Source organism: Ambystoma mexicanum, chromosome 9 (genome assembly GCF_040938575.1).
Source record: "Ambystoma mexicanum isolate Mex_15411 chromosome 9, UKY_AmexF1_1, whole genome shotgun sequence".
In the NCBI taxonomy this organism is placed as follows: domain Eukaryota; kingdom Metazoa; phylum Chordata; class Amphibia; order Caudata; family Ambystomatidae; genus Ambystoma; species Ambystoma mexicanum.
The window spans coordinates 89,597,600-89,617,121 of NC_090931.1; the positions used below are offsets into that span (position 1 = coordinate 89,597,600).

A 19,522-nucleotide genomic window follows, 5' to 3' on the forward strand; every position below is an offset into this window, starting at 1 on the left:
CCCACTGTAATATGGTAAAGGCTTGTACCCCAATGTAGTTCTCTGTGTAAGTTATGTTGTCATGACTGTGCCATTTGTGTGTGAAAACAAATAAAATTCCTCAGCATAATTGGGAATTCTTAAAACCGGGGTTGTGCAAATTGCCTTTTTCAGCTCCTCAAACCCTTCCTCCATTTCTTCAGTCCATTCTAGTTTTACTTTATCCACTTGTGCTTTCTTTAAAGCTTGCAAAAGGGGTCTTGTATACAAACTGGAATCAAACACTGAGGCTCTAACATAGTTGCACAGTGCCAAAAACTGTTGCATCTGTTTTACTCAATTTGGCTTTCAGGTTTTCATAATTGCCTCAGCTCTTTCAGGTGTCACCTTTTTTCCTTCATGTGAAATCAACTGCCCTATGTTTAACACCTCTTCTTGGCAGTATTCTAACTTCTCCTTGTCTACCTTATATCCCTTATCTGCTAGAATAGTCATTAACTGAATAGAATCTTGTCTGCACTCATCTTCCATGGAGCTACACATTAAAACGTCATTGATGTAATGTATCACCACGCTCCTAAGATCAATATTGCCTAAATCCATCTGTAAGACTCTGTTAAAAATCGATGGGGGCCCAAAGTAACCCTGGGGCAAAAGAGTATGTTTCAGTCGGCTTTGGTGGAATGTAAAGGAAGTCAAGTTTTGTGAGTCCTTGTGCAACGGGATCGAGAAAAACAAATGTTTCAAATCGATCACAGTGAAATATCAAGCTTCCACTGGGAGCTTCCATTGGGATACTGCATAGTATCGTCGCCGGATTAGGAACTAAAGGAAACTGTGCTTCTACAATCTGGTTAATCGGTCTCATATCAGTCTCATATCTTGTGTAAATCTCCACAACCCCCTTTTGAATCGGATACCACGCTGTATTATGATGATTCTGATGGCATCAAAATCCCTTGTTTCATTAATGCTGAAATGGTCTGAAATATACCTTCATCAGCCTCTGGAGACATGGGGTACTGTCTCGCTCGAGGTAGAATCACTCCTGGTTTCAGCTTTATTCCCCTATTCCCTTTAATAAACCTACATCATAAGGGCCTGTGGTCCAAAGAACGCTTGGCACCTTTTCCAAGTCTTCCTGAAAAAATGCTGGATGCTGCCGCATTGTCACCATTTGCTGTGGGACTTCCCTCTTTTCTATCCTTATCCAATATGTGAAGCTCATAAAGAACACCACTTCATCATTTGTTTGGTCTTCCCTGAACATGTCATCATCAGTTATGTCAGTCCTTCGAGCATTGCCATTTCCCTTCGTACTATGGCTGCTTCTAATTCTATAGGGATAGTATGTTCCCACTCTTCATCCATAGGTATTCCTGGTCTAAACAAAAACTCATCATATATCCTTACAATTTTTCCCAACAAGCCAGGTAGCCATGCGAGAGGAATGCTCATTCCATATAAAAAAAAAATCTGGATCTACTGGAACGCCTCGCAGATCCATTTTACGTGTAAATGCCAGTATAAATTCGACCACGTTTAAAGAGTGTATTCCTGGAGTGGAACACACTATCCCTTGATCAGTGAATTAAATCGTCATGTTCGGTTTTTGTCATCAAATCTCTTCCTAATATGTTAACCGGTGTCTGTCGTGAATATAACAAAGGAACAGGCATGTCACACTCTCCTATAAAGACTGATAATTTGTTAGTAAAAGGAATTTAACTTGTAGCTCCAGAGAACCCTTGCGCATCTATGGCAATTACCGACATTGGGTATTTTCCATCTTGTATACATGAACTAGTTGCTGCAGTGTCAACTAGAAAAGAAAAGGATTGCCTCCTATCATCACATCGACCCTTGGTTCCTCTTGCGGGTCTGGTGTTACAGACAATACTGAACACATCAAGTCACTCTGTGTGCTGTCCTATTGTGGGCGCAGGCTCATCCCCATCCCTGTGAAAAGGACTTCCTTCTACCACAGTGACACCTCCTTTTCTGGGTGTCAATACTTGTCCTGTGTTCGCATACTGCTGTGTCTGCATGAAAGCTTGTTGCAACTGCCCTTGTGGTGGATTCATCTGCACTCGCCATTGTTGCTGTACCTGCTCTACTCGTGGTGCTTGTGTTTGATACACTGGGTAATCTTGGCCGTTCCCTTCCCTAGTTTGTGTGCTACATGGTGAACGATAAGCTGTTCCCCCTCTTAAAAATTGGCCATTTTGTAAATTACCTTGGCTCTCACATATGCGTGCAATGTGCCTTGTCATCCCACAAGTCCAACATACTGGGTGAGTCCATCTGACAAACTCTCCATGATTATATCCTCCCTGGGTATACTGATTCACATTCTGGGCCTCATTACGACCCAGGCGCTAATGGGTTAGCGGCGCCGTAAAAGGCTGTGGCGCCGTTAACCTATTAGCGCCTAATTACGAGGTCCCTTTGCGGGACCCGACCTTAACGGCTGGTGTAGACCAGCCGTTAAAGTAGGGTGCCGCAAAGGGACCTTGGTGCTAATTACGGTGCCGCAGTTTGCGGCACTGTACTTAGCGCCTTCCCTATTCCCATTGAGCCCTGTGGGGCAAAAATGGGAATGGGGAAGGGCCATGGCGGCATGGGGAATTACCGTCCCGCCAACCTTGAAATGGGGTGGTAATTCCCCATTCCGCCATGGCGGACACTGGCATGGACCATGGTGCTATTAGCCCTCTGTGTACTCTGAAACCCACCTTGATTATTTAGAAATCCACCTCCTCTTCCTCGATAGCCCATACCTCTGCCTCATGGCACAAACCCATATCCACCTTGATCCATCAGGCATTAATTTTTTACCTGTGATGAACCCTTTGTTTCCTGGACTTCCAATCCTTCTCCACTGGTCAATACTGCATCTTCTAAAACAGATTTAGGGCCTCATTACACGGTAGGCGGTGGACCAAGGTGCTAATATAGCACCTTGGTCCATGTCGGTAAAATACTGGCACCACCTTGGTGGAAAGGGGAATTACCGCCCTATTCCAAGGTTGGCGGGGCGGTAATTCCCCCTTCCACCATTGCCCTTCCCCATTCCCATTTTTGCCCCATAGGGCTCTATGGGAATGGGGAAGGTGCTAATTATGGTGCCACAAATTGCGGTATCGTAATGAGCTCCCTTGTCACTTTGTGGGCGTTAAATTCTCCAACCCGCAAAGGGACCTCGTAGTAAGGCGGTAAGGATTTACCGGTACCGGTAAAATACCGGTACCGGTAAACCCTTACCGCCTACCATGTAATGAGGCCCATAGTCTTTTCTGTCAGCCTTTGACATTTCCATAATGGCACCGCATCCAGAATGGGGTAGTTGACTGAGCAACCATACAATCTTATCAGAATACACACATTCTTAACCTTCACATGCATACTCGAAAGCAGTTAACCAGTCCATGATGTCATTCTTGTCATCATACATACTGAACAGATCTTTTGGAAACCTTGGATGAGAGGAGGAGCCAGACCCATTACCAGATTTTCTAGAGGAGCCATCGGCAGCATGTAACTTAGCAAACTCCAACTGGTGATCCCTGTCCTTTTTCTCAGCTTTCCCAGTTCTAATTTAGCCATGCAAAATTCAAACTCCTTCTGCTTAAACAGCAGCTCTTGTCTCATAAATTCCAGCATGGCCTTGGTCTCAAAGCCAGCAAAAGAAGCATGGGACTCTACATCATCCCTATCATAATTATTCTCCTCTATGAAGGCAGCAACAGTCCTTTTAGCACTGTTACTGGGAGCCGCCCCATCACCTTCTGCACTGCCATAAGAGGGAAAACTGTGATTTGACTTTCCTGCCATTCCATGATCTTCTGGATTATTTCAGCTTGTGTGCCAGAGGGCTGACAAGCCTCTCTCTGCACATATCTTCCTTTAGTGTTTCAGACTTGGAAACACTTAGTTACATTTGCAATTGCTTCCATGATATAAGTAAGGCAGGTGGTTTACAGTTAAATGCATACTAAGGTCACTGTGTTTCTTGTTTAAGTGTTACTTGGGTATTTCACCAGTGCGCAACACTGACTACCATTTATCTTATCCCACCGATCTGTTAAGATGTTAAGATGGATTTCTAAACTGAACTGGTGGGCAGAAGTTTAGGATGCCACTCTAGTTCAGTCAAACAGGGGAACCGTCTGGACAAGCCAGACCAATCACGATAGCTTGGCAGGTAGTCAAGTCTCAGGAGGGGTGAGAGTGATTGGAAGCCCAAAATGAGCACACACAGCAAACACCACTGAATACGCTTAGACAAGTGTATATAAAAATTCATATACTTTTATTGTAGTCCTTAATAATTAAAAACAAATACACCAAAGTAATATCAAACAGTTACTACACACGCCTTTCACTATTTACCATATATAAAATTATGTTTTGCCTAATGCAGTAAAGGGGAAAACACAACCACAAACTGCAACAGAAGGGTAAGTTAGCACAAATATAGCATTAGGCAGTTCTTCAGAGTTGATCCCTAACTTAAGCAGTCCAGCCCTACCAAGTTGGGAGCCTTAGGCTCAAAAGTACAGTAGTGCATTGAAAACACACAGTTGTGCATATGAGGGAACGCGGGACCTCTTCAGGGAGTTGGAGCTATTCAGGAAGGGGCTTGAGGTGATGAAGAACAGTGTCCTACTATTCAAGGAGGGTCTACCATTGCTGGCAAGTTGACTTTCTAGTTTTCGGGAATAGCTAGGGAGCGCATGTTAGCCCAGTTAATGTGAGTATCTTTTCATGGATTCTCATGCGTAAAGAACAATGGCTGTGACAGGGGGCCACCGGTAAGTGATGCGAGTACTCACCGACACTCGACACAGTCCGGGCCAAACTTTGCCAGTCTAGGCAAGATCACTTGTAGGTTGAACCCCTATAGTTAATGGTTGCTCCAGCTCTCAGCGGCTGCAGGACAGGATGATCTTCTGTGTTGGGACATTAGCCTTTTCTCAGCACTTGATGAAGAAAAAAGAGAACAGTCCCAGTCCAGCACATCTCAAGGCACCAGGGGCAGGTATGCAAGACTCCTACAATGACCGTCACCAGAACAGAGTGACACTGGGACCGCAAATGTTTGCGGCATGACGCACTCACATAAATCTCGACCCAGAGGAGCTAGGACTAGAATCTGACAGGACAGTGCCCAGGACGACAAGCTGGCGATTCCTTAAATCTTGAGTGTCAACTTGGGACTGCAGCACTCCTAGGCGATACTCAGGGCTTGAGCTGGTCAGTTCACTGGATGGCCCCGGAACACTTCCAAAGAAACTCTAATGGAGGGTTATCAGGAGATGTCAAGTGTAGTTGCTCCCACTACTCCATAGGGTCAAAGCACCCTTGAAGGCCTTTGGTGATAGATCCAAAAGCAGGGGTCCGGTGAGACAACAGCAGGAACAGGGTGCCAAATCTTCCAGCACATCCAGGCATTTCCACAGGTCTGCTTTAGCATTTCAGGATACTTGGCTCCTTCCGTAGTTTGGTGTGAACTTCAGGTGATCTACCTGGAATGGATGCAGAACCCTTTCTCTTATTTCAAGATTTGTTTCACGCTAAAATATGGGATAACCAATCAAAGATTCTTTCTCTTGCATTCACTCCAGGCATAGGTCATTCATAGCCCACAGTGGTTCCAGTTATTCAGGCATACCAGACATACTGGCACCAGGAGTCTGGATTGGGACCAGACAGTCCCGATACTCTTCCTGGGCACTAGCACACGTGACATGAAAGTTGCAGTTTTCGTGGGAGGCTGCGTGCCCAAATAAGGAATTCCCGGGTCGGCTCGACCTGGGGGCATGCAAAGGGGCAAAATGGTCAAAGGACAGAACAAAAGATTTTGTGGCACAGCCATTTTCAGCACTGGTCACCGTCTTGAACTAAATGTGGTAAATGTTATATGGTTCATTAAAAATAAGTAAAAATACTATAAATGTAAACTGCTGCCAACAATTCGTCCTAGGCACACTTATATAATCATCAAAAAAATCCTTAGACGTTGTCTAAGGCAATAAAACAAAAGGACCCATATGCGCTGTACTGTAAGGTACTTTGCAGATAGATAAAAAGTTACCAAGAAATGGCAACATAGTCAAAGACTAAGGGAAATATAGTTTTCCAGTACTGACAATCTGAAGGACATGTCAGTTTCCCCATAACAGATGAACAACAGCCCAGAGGAGTGCAGCTGAAGACTGTGTTCCACTGGAAAAGTAAGGTTCGGTTAGCCAAAAAAATCAAAACGTTTGGAGGTCCATAAATGGAGGGAAAATTGGACCTAAAGAAAATCTGTCCCAACACTGACTTAGGGCCTCATTCCGAGGTTGGTGGTAAGGGGTTAAGGGTGCCGGAGCCATCAACCCCTTACCGCCACATTACAAGGTCTTGTAGCGGGTCCCACTAAGGGACCAGCATGCTAACAACGGGCCCGTTATTAACAGACCCGTTGTTAGCATGGTCCCTATTCCCATTGAGCCCGATGGGGGCTTGAATGGGGATGGGTTCCCTGAATGGGGAAATACCGGGTCCTCCAAGGTTGGAATGGCCCGGTATTTCCCCATTCAGGGAATCCGGACCCGGTATGCGGTAAGGGGGTAGCCATGGCGCTAATAGTGCCATGTCTACCTCCAACCTCGTAATGACCCCCTTAGTTTCATTTTGTAAGAAAATGGTTCACTTAAAACATCTGGACATCATTGTTGTTCATTGTGGAGGGAACAGTTTGGGGTACAGACCCCAGAATGTCATTGCAGTTTGCAATGAAGGATACATTTGGAAAGTTGATGGAAATGTTTCCAAATTCCAAAATTATGATTTCTCTCATTGCTCAGAGAAAAATGTGGATGCGTTCCAATTTATTTTTTCCACAAATGGAAAAAGCATGGCACAATGTGAATAAAGCTGTGTGCACTTTTTTGAGAAATGTTATGACATCTTTTCATAATGAGAACACTACATTTGATATTGTCAACATTTTTCGGAGCGATGTCGTCCATCTAACTGATGTGGGCAATCAGATTTTTTGGGAAAAAGTCAAAAATGCATTGAAGCAGTTTTTGTGAACACATAATGTATGGACTCAAATATTAGTTAGATGTTGCATTAAATAAAAATGAAAAATACATAAAAGAAACATACAGCACTTTCTGTGAAAGTTACAAAATAAATATTTCCTTGTGTAGAATCTTTTTTGGTTTAGCATATAAAACAAAATAATCAAAAACATATAAAAGTTAAAAAGAAAAAAAAGGTTATTTTAAGAATCAACATTTTGCGCAAAATAAATTAAATTGATTTCCATTCCCTCACCCCTTTTCCAGATGTTCTCGGACAACTCTGCTGTCCGCAGACTATGCAGGCCGGAAAGGAGCCTGTGACTTTTTTCTCACTTTTATTTTTTAACTGTGAAAGGTGGCTCCTAAAGGAACAGTTTTTTTAATATTTTCTTTGCTTTTGTATTTTTCCCAGGCGAGGCAAGGTAAGGGTTTGAAGGAACATCAACCACAGAAATGCAGGGGCAGGTGGATAGAGTAAGATGTTGGGCGGGCCTTAAGTTTAAGGTGAGGGGCAGCGTTTCTTGTGCTCCTTGATCACGGCATCGAAAGCTTTCCGAAACGGCTCTCCTCTACAGATAAGTGCATCGCAGTACATACATAGTTTTGTGACCCTCAAAAAGTAAGGGTCAACGGTGTTCTGGATGGCCTGCGAGGCAGTCGCTGGGATCCTCTGCCCCAAAGGAGTATCCTTTGTGATAACAGAAGTAGTTTAAGAAGATGGGGTAGAGGGTGTGAACCTACTTTTATCTGAGAAAGGTACCGTCTTTCTCAGAGCACCCTTAGATTTGGTGTTGCGCCTCAGGGAGGTGGTCCTGTAGCAATACAGATCAGGTTTTCTGTGACTAGGTACAACTTTGCACTCAGTGCATCTCTCCTTGGCTGCACAAGTCTTCGAGACATCCTCAATGGTGGTGAACTATTGTCACACCCAGGACTCACTCTGGGTGCTGGAGATAGGGACTTCCTCCACCTCATCTTCATCTTCCTCTTCCTCTTCATCCTGATCTGTATCATCATGCCTGTTCCCCTGCCCAGTCCCTCCAGATGGTGATGGTGGTGGGGGTAGCTAGGGGCAAGGAATGCCAACAACAGGTGCCATTAGAGCAAATGAGAAGCTCTATCTTGGATAGCCAGATTGAGAGTTAAGAAAAGTATTGGTTGAGTCCATTCAGAAGAGCTGTCCGCGGACTGTGCGACTGTCCGCAGACTACTGAGTCAAAAATAGGCCTTGGAAAATTTTTAAAAGTTGCTAGATCAACTAAGATATGGTCTAGGAGCTCTGGAGTGGTAACTTTCACCTGAAAACACACTAGATTGGCCGAAAATGCAGATTTAAACTGTCTGCAGAAAACATACACTGTTTGCATTCAGGCCATCACACTGGATGAGTGCGGTCACATGATGATGTCCGGGGACGTCCGTGCCCTGAGGGCCATCAGCAGACCCTCATCAGGCGGGAATCACAGTGCGCATGCACATGGGTGTCCGCAGAATAGGCATGCTGTCTGTGGACTAATTAAAAGTGTGGCATGCGAGAACGGACATGTCACCTTAATTTTGCGTGTGGACACCCTTGAAAGGTTGTACTGTCCGGGGACTCATAATTAGGTTTTTAATTAAAAGAAAAAATATTACGCAAATACAACACATTCATAGTATACAAAACTCATTTATATATGAAGGGGATGGGGTATCGGAATGGGAAACATAAATAGGAGAATTAGGATTTTTTTTTCCAATGATGATCAGTGTAGGGTGGGAATGAGGTTTCATCAAAGCGTCTTTGATTTACATTTTGGGACTTTAAGGGGGATGCTTGCTGGGGACAAGGGGAGCAGGTGCAAGAAAGACAGCGATAGGGAACATTTTTAATGACATGATTTTTACATATTGTAAAAGTTCATTAAAATCATTACTTAGTTCATCCAATGTTGCAGACAAGTTCATGATTTGTTTATGTACAGTTGGGGATAGGGCTTCAATTTGTGATTCTTGGGATTGTGTAGAATTAAATTGGGGCATCGTGTCTTCATGAAAATTATGCACTGCAAGAAAAAAAGAAATTATTATTTCAGTAAGGTCTAACCAAACTATATTATTTGTTTATATTAAACAATGTATTATATACCATTAGACATGTTATCATCAACCATTTCTTTATTTGGGAAGTTCTCTAACCACTTCAGTGTGTTTGCCATTTCTGTCCACATTTTAAAATACTGCTGTTTCCTTGTAAGACGTGTTTACCTAATGAATGCTAATAATAAAGATATAAATACAGTGTACTTACTGTTTGGTCCGAGATTGATTTAGAATAAGCGCTTGGTCTATATCAGTCTCTATGAACAGTTGTATTGAAGTGATTATATGAGGTGTGCACTTATGGTTTATGCTTGGTGCATTCCATTATAATGTGTGTAATAAATAAAAAATAATTTGTAAATTTCCAAGTAATCATTTGTACAAAAAGGTATATTGGGGTGCAGTAAATATAAGTAATGTTTTCATGTATATGTGTTGGTTGATGGGCAGAACATTTTCTGTTCTCCACTGTGCTTCTGGGCTTTGTGAATGCTAGCTGATATCCACGGACTACTGTGCTGTCTGCAGACTCAGATTGGGGGTCAGTACAATATAAGGAACTTGTAGCAAATTAAGGGTGCATTTGTAAAAAATTATGACATCCAGTGAAAAACTTTGGAGCTATGATTAAGTTGTACTAATAAAAACCTATGAAGTTCATTGAAAACGGTTTGTTAAAGGTATGTTATGGTTAAAAGTAAAATCGAAAACCCCCAGGTATTGCAAACTAAGCAACCATAACTCGCGCCACCACCATGCACTGCTAAGAATAAAACCAGGGACATCAGAAATGTCCAGAGTGAACCACTGTTAACACATTCAAGTTCTTTCAGCTATAATCCATCAAACACACACAAATAGCATCAATAACACCAATTAAAATACAATAAAAATCAGTTCATACTGGATTAAACATAAAAATGTACGATTGAATAACTTAAAAGTCACGTATGTTCATTAGTAAATGATCCCCTCATATAATGTGTTCAAATAAAAATGTCCAAAAATGGTTTCCTTGCTTTCCAGGCCCTCCTCAAATAGTTAAGAAATCCTCAAGTAACAACACAGGGCTCAATTTGAAGCAAAAAAGGTTAATGTCGTCGACATTGGAGAAATTTCCACTGTTTCAAAATTAGAGGGATTTTCTGTTTTCTAATATGCTTATAATAGGGGGGCAACAGAACAAAATGCAGGAGATCCTCTCTTGCCAAACCACATGGACATTCTAAAACTTGAGCATAACCCTGCCATTTCACTGTGTTTAATAAAAGATCAAAATGCGCTCCGGTCAAATTCCAACGTTCGGCTCGATTGACACTGTAAGTTAAGTATGTAAATAATCCACTTTCGCAACTATGGCATGTTTACTATTTGAGACCAGAAGGAACCCTACTGATTCTAGTATTTCTTTAATTAAAATACAAACATTCCTTTTGGAAACTTTGTTCCCCTGTTGGGTCAACAAAAACTGGAGTCTGGGAGCATTTAACTGGAATATACAATCTTGAATGTGCTTCAACCAGGGTGTCTTATCTTGCACCAGGCAGCACTAAATACCAGGACTTTGACTACATTTTGTTATCAGTGCTCAGGGGTTTGATCATATTTTCAACCAATGTTCTAATGGGGCCTGATGCCAGTCATCTTCCAAGTACTTAGCTACCTTCATAATCATTTCAAGTGGTTTCGCCTGGCACATTTGCATTAAATGCATGAGTCATTTTAGTTCTTTGTCTCGATAAGTGTGACACCTCCTTCCAGTTTTCTGCAAATCGTATGCCTAAATAATCAAACTCTTTAACCCTTGGGATTAGAGAACCATTTCTGTTCAACCCATGCATCAACATTTTGGTCCCTCTCCCAGCCGAAAATGCCATTACAACCAATTACGTTGTGTTGATTTTCAAATATAAATTTGTCATAAAATCAGTCTAACATTGATTAATTTCTGAAGGGCATTTGGGGTCTAGGCTATAATAATAGTGTCATAACACATTCACTCAGAGGCTTCCCAGATCCCATCCAAAAATCATGCTACAAGCAGCATGCAAAGGTGTTGGTGCCAAACCAATCAGGCAGGCCCTAGAAAATGCCAAATCCACAGCTGCCCTCACATAGAATATAGATTGAGATGTCTCGTGGATTTTAAAACAGATTTTACTAGTCAAACCTGATGTGTGAGCGTATATTAGCAAAACAGCCATTATGGCCATGCCACAGGATCCACTCAGACAAAGAAAGACCACATAATAAATGGGCAGGAGGCGGGCTTAATCATACGTTAAAACCCACTGACGAATGTTTAGGTGCATTGGGCTTCTAATGCATTAGCAGTAGCTTCAACCCCGATGAAGCTGTTGCTAATTTATAACTGTCACTGGCCTATTTCACAAGACACTTTCAGGGTGATTGAATCACCCACGGACCACATTATCTCAAAACATGTATCTCTTATTATAGGCTGGTTGCAGGTCACCCTTCTTCTTTTGAATTGACTTTGCTTTTCACTGTTTCCAAATGAATATCTGTCCATTCCGTATTACACAAAACAAATCAGAATGTTTGGAATGATATCAATAATTGAGATTAGCATTCTGGGGTGCTGGCCAGGCAGGATTATTGGAATTGGAGTGTTATGTGGCCTGCACCCTTTGCTCCCTTTATTTTGGTGGCCCACACACGACTGACAGCAAACTGCCGCGAGCCTGCAAAGACCACATGTGTGTGCTAAGGGCTCTTTTGTAGCAGAAAGTCCCTGAATCTGTGCTAATATTCCAATCGTATGGTGGGTATGGCAATGTTTATTTGTAAAGCGCCTATACACATGACAAGTGTTTCAAAGTGCTCAAGGAGGGAGGGAACAAGGGGAAAAACAAACAGTCATTCAGAGCCCTTGCATTTCTGAATGATACAGGTCTGCACAGGCAGAGTAAGTGCATATAATACAATTAACAGTGTAGATAACAGGAAATAGGCCTGACAACGATTCTGCAGTTTTTCCAAGTGCATTGAGGCGCCACCATGCAAGGAGGGGGGACAGGGAAGATAGACGATCTTCAAGGCATTGTACATTCAGATTGTGCAATTGCATATATGGTACAGGAGAGTGGTGGGGGGCAAGTGCAAGGGGGAGGAGTCCAAGTGTGCCCAGTAAGTCAGAATCTGCAGTAAGTGCTGAAATGACCCTCTTGGTGATGTAAAGGTCACCATCATGGAAACCTGACTTCAGAAGTGGTACACAAACCTTTGGGATCCTGCAGACAAGTTGTATTTCTTTCTAAAGAGCCCTTAGCAACTGCATGTAGTTTTTCTTGGGCCCCAATGATGATCCACTCCATTGGGTGAGCTGACCCAGTCATTAACATCACCATAAACTTTGTTAATCACCCTTGCTTAGCTAAGGACCTTAACTCACCTGGTGAGCCGTTACAGGTGGGGTTGCTCCCCCCGGTTGATATCATCTCTTTGATTACAGCATTCTTTGAATTCTGATTGGTGTAGAGGCGGTAAATAATGACTTCCATATGCAGTGCTTGTTATAGCTTCATTAGTTAAGGCCTAGAGAAGCAGAAGAAGATATGAAGTATTAATGGCCGTGATTCCGATGCTTGATTCACTGTGTGAGACTTTTGAGAGCTCCATTTGGAAGGGTGCCTTTCTTATCAATACTTTCTCCAGGAGATAAGGTGGTAGGGTTTGGGGGAACTAGGCACCTGTCTACAGCAGTGAATCACCTTAATGAATTAAGGACTGGGATGAGGAAGAGTATGACCCACAGTAATGAACATTACTGGTAAGTAATCAGGCATTATAGTATATGCAAAGACGTTAAGGCTGCATTTACTACTCTAGAAAACAACCGATACAAAAAATGAAATCAATACCAGTATGTTTAGTGAGAGGCTGGGTGATGGGGGTCACAAACAATTGATCCAAGGTTATCATTTACTGCTTGCTGCAATACACAATGCATTGAAATATGCAATACACAGGGTAAGGTGGAAGTCACTTAAGGGGCCATTATGAAACATATCATGGAGGCCTGTTGCATAACCTTGCATGGGAGGTCATAATGAAACCTCTCATGTGAGCCATTATATAACCTTACATGGGGGGTCATTATGAAACCATGTAAGGGGGGCCATTATTGCATGGGAGCCATTATGAAACCTTGAATAACACTTTGAATGCATTGCAACCATGATTGTTGACTTCACATTGAAAGCAGGTCTTTCTGAATATATCCAAAATCATGGTAATGATGCCATATATCTTTTATTGCAGGGAAACGGGGATCGAGAAACAAAATATATTGCGGAGAAAGGTGAAAAACATTCTCAAATACGATATCACCAAAAGTAATCCATTCTCTCCTGTCGTCCTGCCCCAGGTGGACTGCCTAATGCTGTCGCACTGCTTAGAGATGCATGCCCTAAACAAAGAGGACTTCTGCAGTGCCCTAAAAAATGCCTCGTCACTGTTAAAACCTGGGGGGGATCTTATAATGGTTGTTGCCATTGAAACAACATTTTACATGGTCGGCAAGTTCAAATTTCCTCACCTGTGTTTTGATGTTGATTTTTTGAGGAAACCGCTTACCGATAATGGTTATTTTGTTGAAGAACTAAAGGTGTTGCCACGGAAAGCTGTAGGTTTGATTGATGTTTGCGATTATAGTGCTTACCTAGTTTTAAAAGCACACAAAGAAGCTGAGGGTTTGCTATCTGACAAGAGAACATCTGTGAGGGAGAACTCTGAGGGTCTAGGTCATGGGTCAGATTTTTTCCTTTGACACCTTCTCCCCCCATGATACTGAAACTTCTTTTTTAGGAAGTAAATGGATGACAATAGATGAAATTCAAAAACAAGCTTTTCATCCATGATTGGGCTACAAAATGAACTCAAATTATAGTGACTAGCTGCAGAGTGCAGACATAGACCATATTTTCTAACTTACCTCTCTCTACTTACATTCTAAGAACCTTAATTACATATGATATCTTCGTGTTAAGCACAAACAGAAAGGTTCCTCTTTTCTTCTCAGAATTAAGAGGCTGTACTAGGCATCTGTGACCCCATTCAGCCAAATTCCAAACAACAAATGTATTTCAGGCTTTCAGAGTATGACATACTGGGCTTTAACAGATGGACACTTGCTGCCAGCCCCAAATGATCACTATTGTAATGTTACCAACTTCATTAGTACTTGTTTAAGTAACCTCTGAAGGATAAATGGCTGCATTGTGCATGGCTCAGGTGTGACTGCCTACCATCCAGATATGTACAAGCTGAGTCTATCGCTATTGCCTTTCAGCTCACTGCCAATCACAGACCGATGAGTCTGAGGCAATGTACGCCACACCACCCTTACCTCAGCCCACTAAAGGTTCCTCTGCCTCTTCATTGCCCAGTACCCTCCCCTCTTAAACAACACTCTGATGTCTACTCCCAGGTTTATGCTACATACACATTCATGCATACATACCTGCAATGCAATAAACCTTTTGCTAAATTAGAAATCTTGATGGGACTCATTTAAACAACCTCAGAATATGAATTGGTGCATCATGTGCGCTTGAGATGTGACTGATGCTGCCCCAGTCCTTATAGTGTTTTAGAAGTAAATGCCTGCCATGAACCCACCCGCTAATACTTTGTCCAACCTCAGTGATTCTCATGTGAACAGTCTTTTAACTCCCCCTTGGGTATTATTGCCAATCTAAATGGTACACACGCAAACTTCCTGAGTAGGATGCACTTCACATACTGGATGCTTGTAATGTGACTGCCAAGTACTTCAGGCCTTTTACATGTACGTCATGCAGTCTCTCCTATTATAATATGCCCACATTCAATAGTTCTCTGCTCTTACCTCTCACTATTGTAATACTGCCACTCCCATTGATACTCATATAAGCAACCTCAGAAGGATTATGCACTACTTTACCTATTTTAGAGGCTTCAGAAAAGAGAAAGCCTGAGTGATCCCTAACTCATTTCAGGGCTGCCACCTGCAGTCTCACAGTCTCAGTCTCTCTCACACTCACACACACACACACACACACACACACACACACACACACACACACACACACACACACACACACACACACACACACACACACACACACACACACACACACACACACACACACACACACACACACACACACACACACACACACACACACACACACACACACACACACACACACACACACACACACACACACACACACACACACACACACACACACACACACACACACACACACACACACCCCTCTCTTTGCAACCGGGACATGCAGCTAGTGAGATGTCCTACTGCAGAGTTAAATGTGCTGTCTTATTTGGATACTAAACTAGTCGTTTTTCGCACCCCTTCTTAACTCACAAAGCAACCTCAGACACAATGACAAGTTGCATAACAGCCCCTTTTACTCCCAAAGCAGGAAAGGGCTCCTGACTAGAATAAATGGCTCGTGGTAATATCCCAACTGCCACAGCCAAACAGTGCACGTTAATTGTTTGGACCAGTGGTGCAAGCAAAGCAGTCACCAGAAAGGAGCACTACTACATTTATCATTACCTAATCCAAAGAGGAACTTTAAGGAAAAAAACAATATCATCATTTTGCATGAGTTACCAGCTGCAAAGGAATATAGGTCTCAAACAGATATCTGATTCAGAGTCCCAATATATGCTGACTCATCTATAAAATATGCTAATTGCACAGCAGAATTACATTTTACTCCCGATAAACAACTTTACAACTACCTTGAAATACATAGAGATTAAAATACGTGTGCTTCTAAATCCTCTCCAGAGCCTTCACATGATCCACAAGATAAGGTTTCTTTTAGATTTTATGTTTGCACTCACACCAGGCTCTGTGTTGTATTTACACACAAACAAGGACATCACAGTGTATCCTTAATTAGTATTCACATTACATTTATTAATATTTGTTTTTCCTAGATTCCCACCACTTCTTACCCTCTTGCCAAAAACACATATTAGCTTAATGCGAACAAGACGTACTGATACTTATCGAACAATCGACATTTCATAACACATTCCACTCATTTATCGCCACAGGTTTCAATCCTTCCAACCACATTTGAAATGAGGTTCTTCCTATGCCCTCTATGTCCTCCTTCTCAGGAGTCATTATACAATTAAGCCGCCCCAGTGGCCGCTCAACAACTGCTGGAGAGGACACTCATTCTTAATATCTGACGCCGATACCATGAATACTGTTGCAATTGTTGCGATTTTGGTTCTATGTGATCAGAAACTGGAAGAATCGTATAGCAACCACTGACTAAATGATCTGCATCATTATGATATATTATTGATGTACAAAAAGAATGGCTTTTTAAAAATGTATAGAATGCAGAATTAGGCTATGGGTCACGTTGTGTAGGTTGGCGATGGTTTGTATAGTTTAGGCAGAGACCTCCAGATTGCTTTACGATCTCTAACAGGGAACTAGTACAAAAAAGCAAAATGCAGGTCACTGTGTTCAATCAGAGTATGGTTATGGGGCACAAGTGTATGATAGATGTCCCACCCTTTTCTTCATGACAACAATGGGTCTCTTCATGAAAGGTGTGTGATAAAGTGCAAGACAAAAGCCACTGCAGAGACTATTATGAAGCATCATATTATTGTTTGCATGCATAGCAGCAATGCTGGTAATCTTCGCTTTGCAAAACATCTTAATAAATGATTGAAATCATGTACATGGTGTGACATCTTTATTTTAGGACAACATGCCTCAAGATTCAAAACATTTAAAGTCAAATGAGCTTTTAACTCCAACATCACTAAAAGTAACCCATTCTCCACAGTTATTCTGCCTCAGGCTAAGGGTCTGCTCCTGCCACATTGCTTGGATGTCCAGGTCAATGGCAGAGGGTCCTGTGGCTATTTCCTCAAATGTCCTTATCACTATTAAAGCCTGAAGGGCATCCAGCAAGGACTTTACCTCCCTCAGTTCTCTTGCTAGTTCATTATTGACATGTCATGTCCCCCATTTGAGCACATTCCTAGGGGTCTATTGTCTATCACTGTCAGATAGACAGGTTAGAGAGGCACAGCTCCACCCCACTGATGAGGTCCAACCAGACCGAAACATGTGTCTGGGATTGCTGTTGGTACTCTTGTTCAGAGGAAAATTGCCTAGCATTTGGGGGCTGAACTGCCCCAGGGCAGGACAAAGACTGATATGTTTTGGATATATCTCTGCCTTGACGGGTAGAATAAGGCTCTCGTAACCAGGACTAATGTCTGGACGAGGGACTCCCAGGACCCCCCTTGTTAATTTGTATAATTTAAGTAACTTTAGGTCACCCTAGGTTACTAGGGAATCCTGACGTGGACCCGTTGCTCACTATCCTTAGAGAGGCACAGCTCCACCCTACTGATGAGGTCCAACCAGACCAAAACACGTGTCTGGGGATGCTGTTGGTACTCTTGTTCAGAGGAAAATTGCATAGCATTTTTGGTGCTGGACTGCCCCAGCGCAGGACAAAGACTGATATGTTTTGGATATTTCTCCTCTTTGAAAGATAGTGAGCTAAAGAATCTGGGTAAGGCTTTCGTAACCAGGACTAATATCTGGCAGAGGGACTCCTAGGAACCCCCTTGTTAATTACTATACTCACCAGACTTGGACATATCTATTAAACTCATCTCAGTGCAAACCAAATCCCTAATGTGTGCAGCCTTTTATGAAAGTCCCAAACATTTTAGAGGTTTGGGGGTTACAGTCGTGCTAAGTTCATGCTTGCCAGATCGATGTTTATGGACCTCAGCCATTAGAAATGGTCATAGAATATTTGACTCTGTGCCTATTTACAAAAAGGTCCAGTCCATCCAGAATTGTGTTCTGTTTTTCCAACTTCTACAGATGAACTTGGGACTTGATCTCATGCATGCTTCACTGTTGCATCTCAGTGCCAGCGCTTTATTATCAGGTGTGTCTAGCTATAGGTGACCTGCCTGCCCAAATTACTCTTATGGTTCCCAGGTGTGCAAGTTTCCATCTGCGCCCTAGAGAGGGAAAGCAACATCCGGAGACACAGATCACCAAAGGCTACGTATCAATGCAACACTAAATAGGTTCTGGGGATACACTAAATTACTTCGGACCATGCTGTGCGGCCTGCCACCTGTGCGTGGCCGTTGCTCCTGTTGCAATTGTGTGTCTTTGTTCTTTGACCGGGATATTCACCAGATTAGATCAGGATCAAAGAGCCAACGGATTCAAAAGACACATACGCGGTTGCTATGTTTTCAAATGTAAACTGCACGGAGGGGATCACTTCTATATGCACTTAAGTGCAAAAGGTCCCATTTTGGAATGTGTAACTATTACACCACATTGGGCTCATGTTCAATAAGCCACAACATGAGAAAAATGCGTATAAGTCTTGAGTAAGCCTATTATACATTTCTCTTACATCATTTTCATTTATTTGTATGGTGGGGAGGAGGGGAAGAAGGCAACTTGCATTACCGCTGCCTCCCTTCCTGTCCCTTCCTGTCCACTGTATAAGGCCCTAATATTTGCACCAACATGCATTTTCATGCCGGTGCAAATGCTTGGGACCTGTGGATTACATAGGGATCCATTGTACTGTGCTGTTTGCATGGTATGCAGCATTATTTACAGTTACAATTGAATGCTGCCTGTCATGAGCACATCGTAGGAAGTGTTTACCATTTGCACGGCAGAGTGCAAATGTGCAGGGCAAAGTTTGGTGTGTGCATGCATGTATGCCACCTTTGGCCCTGCACATTTGCAGTCCTACGTACAAATGATAAACATTTTGCAGCAGTTACGTGCCTACGTCTGAGTGCAAATGTACCAGGTTTCCGCCATCAAGTTTTGGAGCAACATGAGCTCATAGTAGAAAATCTAGAAATAAAATACAGGTGACTTCACCTCTGCTCTTCACTTTTCCACTACATTGGTGGAAAAGTGTAGCTACGTCCCGCAATTAACTAATGCAGCAGGCATTTAGAATGTATTCCCATGGAATATGCATGCTTGCACCAGGTGGTAATTTCAGGTAGTTTCCACTGGAATCCACTGATTTCATGCCTAACTGAAAATACGTGTTGGGGGGGAAATCAAATGCATTTGACGGGAGGACCTGAGCGATCAAAGCAGGTAGACTTCTTAAGCCCTTTCTGCTCTCCAAATCATCCTGCCGAATGAAAGAAATGCCATGGATTGGTAAAGATGGCTGTAAACATTTACCTACATTTTTACAGATAAGCGGGACTTTTTTTACCAATCACATCTACATTCTAACACTTCAAGTGATATATGGAGAGGATTACATGGTGGATTACAAAATAGTCTCAGAATA

The 19,522-nt window shown here is 42.5% G+C and overlaps 1 protein-coding gene across 1 annotated transcript in view; it reads left to right on the top strand.

The window, feature by feature from the left end:
• The window catches only part of LOC138487689 (nicotinamide N-methyltransferase-like), a 73,943-nt gene extending 58,724 nt beyond the window's left edge, over positions 1-15,219 (top strand). Inside the window, exon 3 of the mRNA XM_069614214.1 lies at positions 13,425-15,219. Within this exon, the coding sequence (XP_069470315.1) occupies positions 13,425-13,932 (508 nt within the window). The 3' untranslated portion in view covers positions 13,933-15,219. The remainder of the gene's footprint in view (positions 1-13,424) is intronic.
• The last annotated feature ends 4,303 nt before the right edge of the window (positions 15,220-19,522 follow it).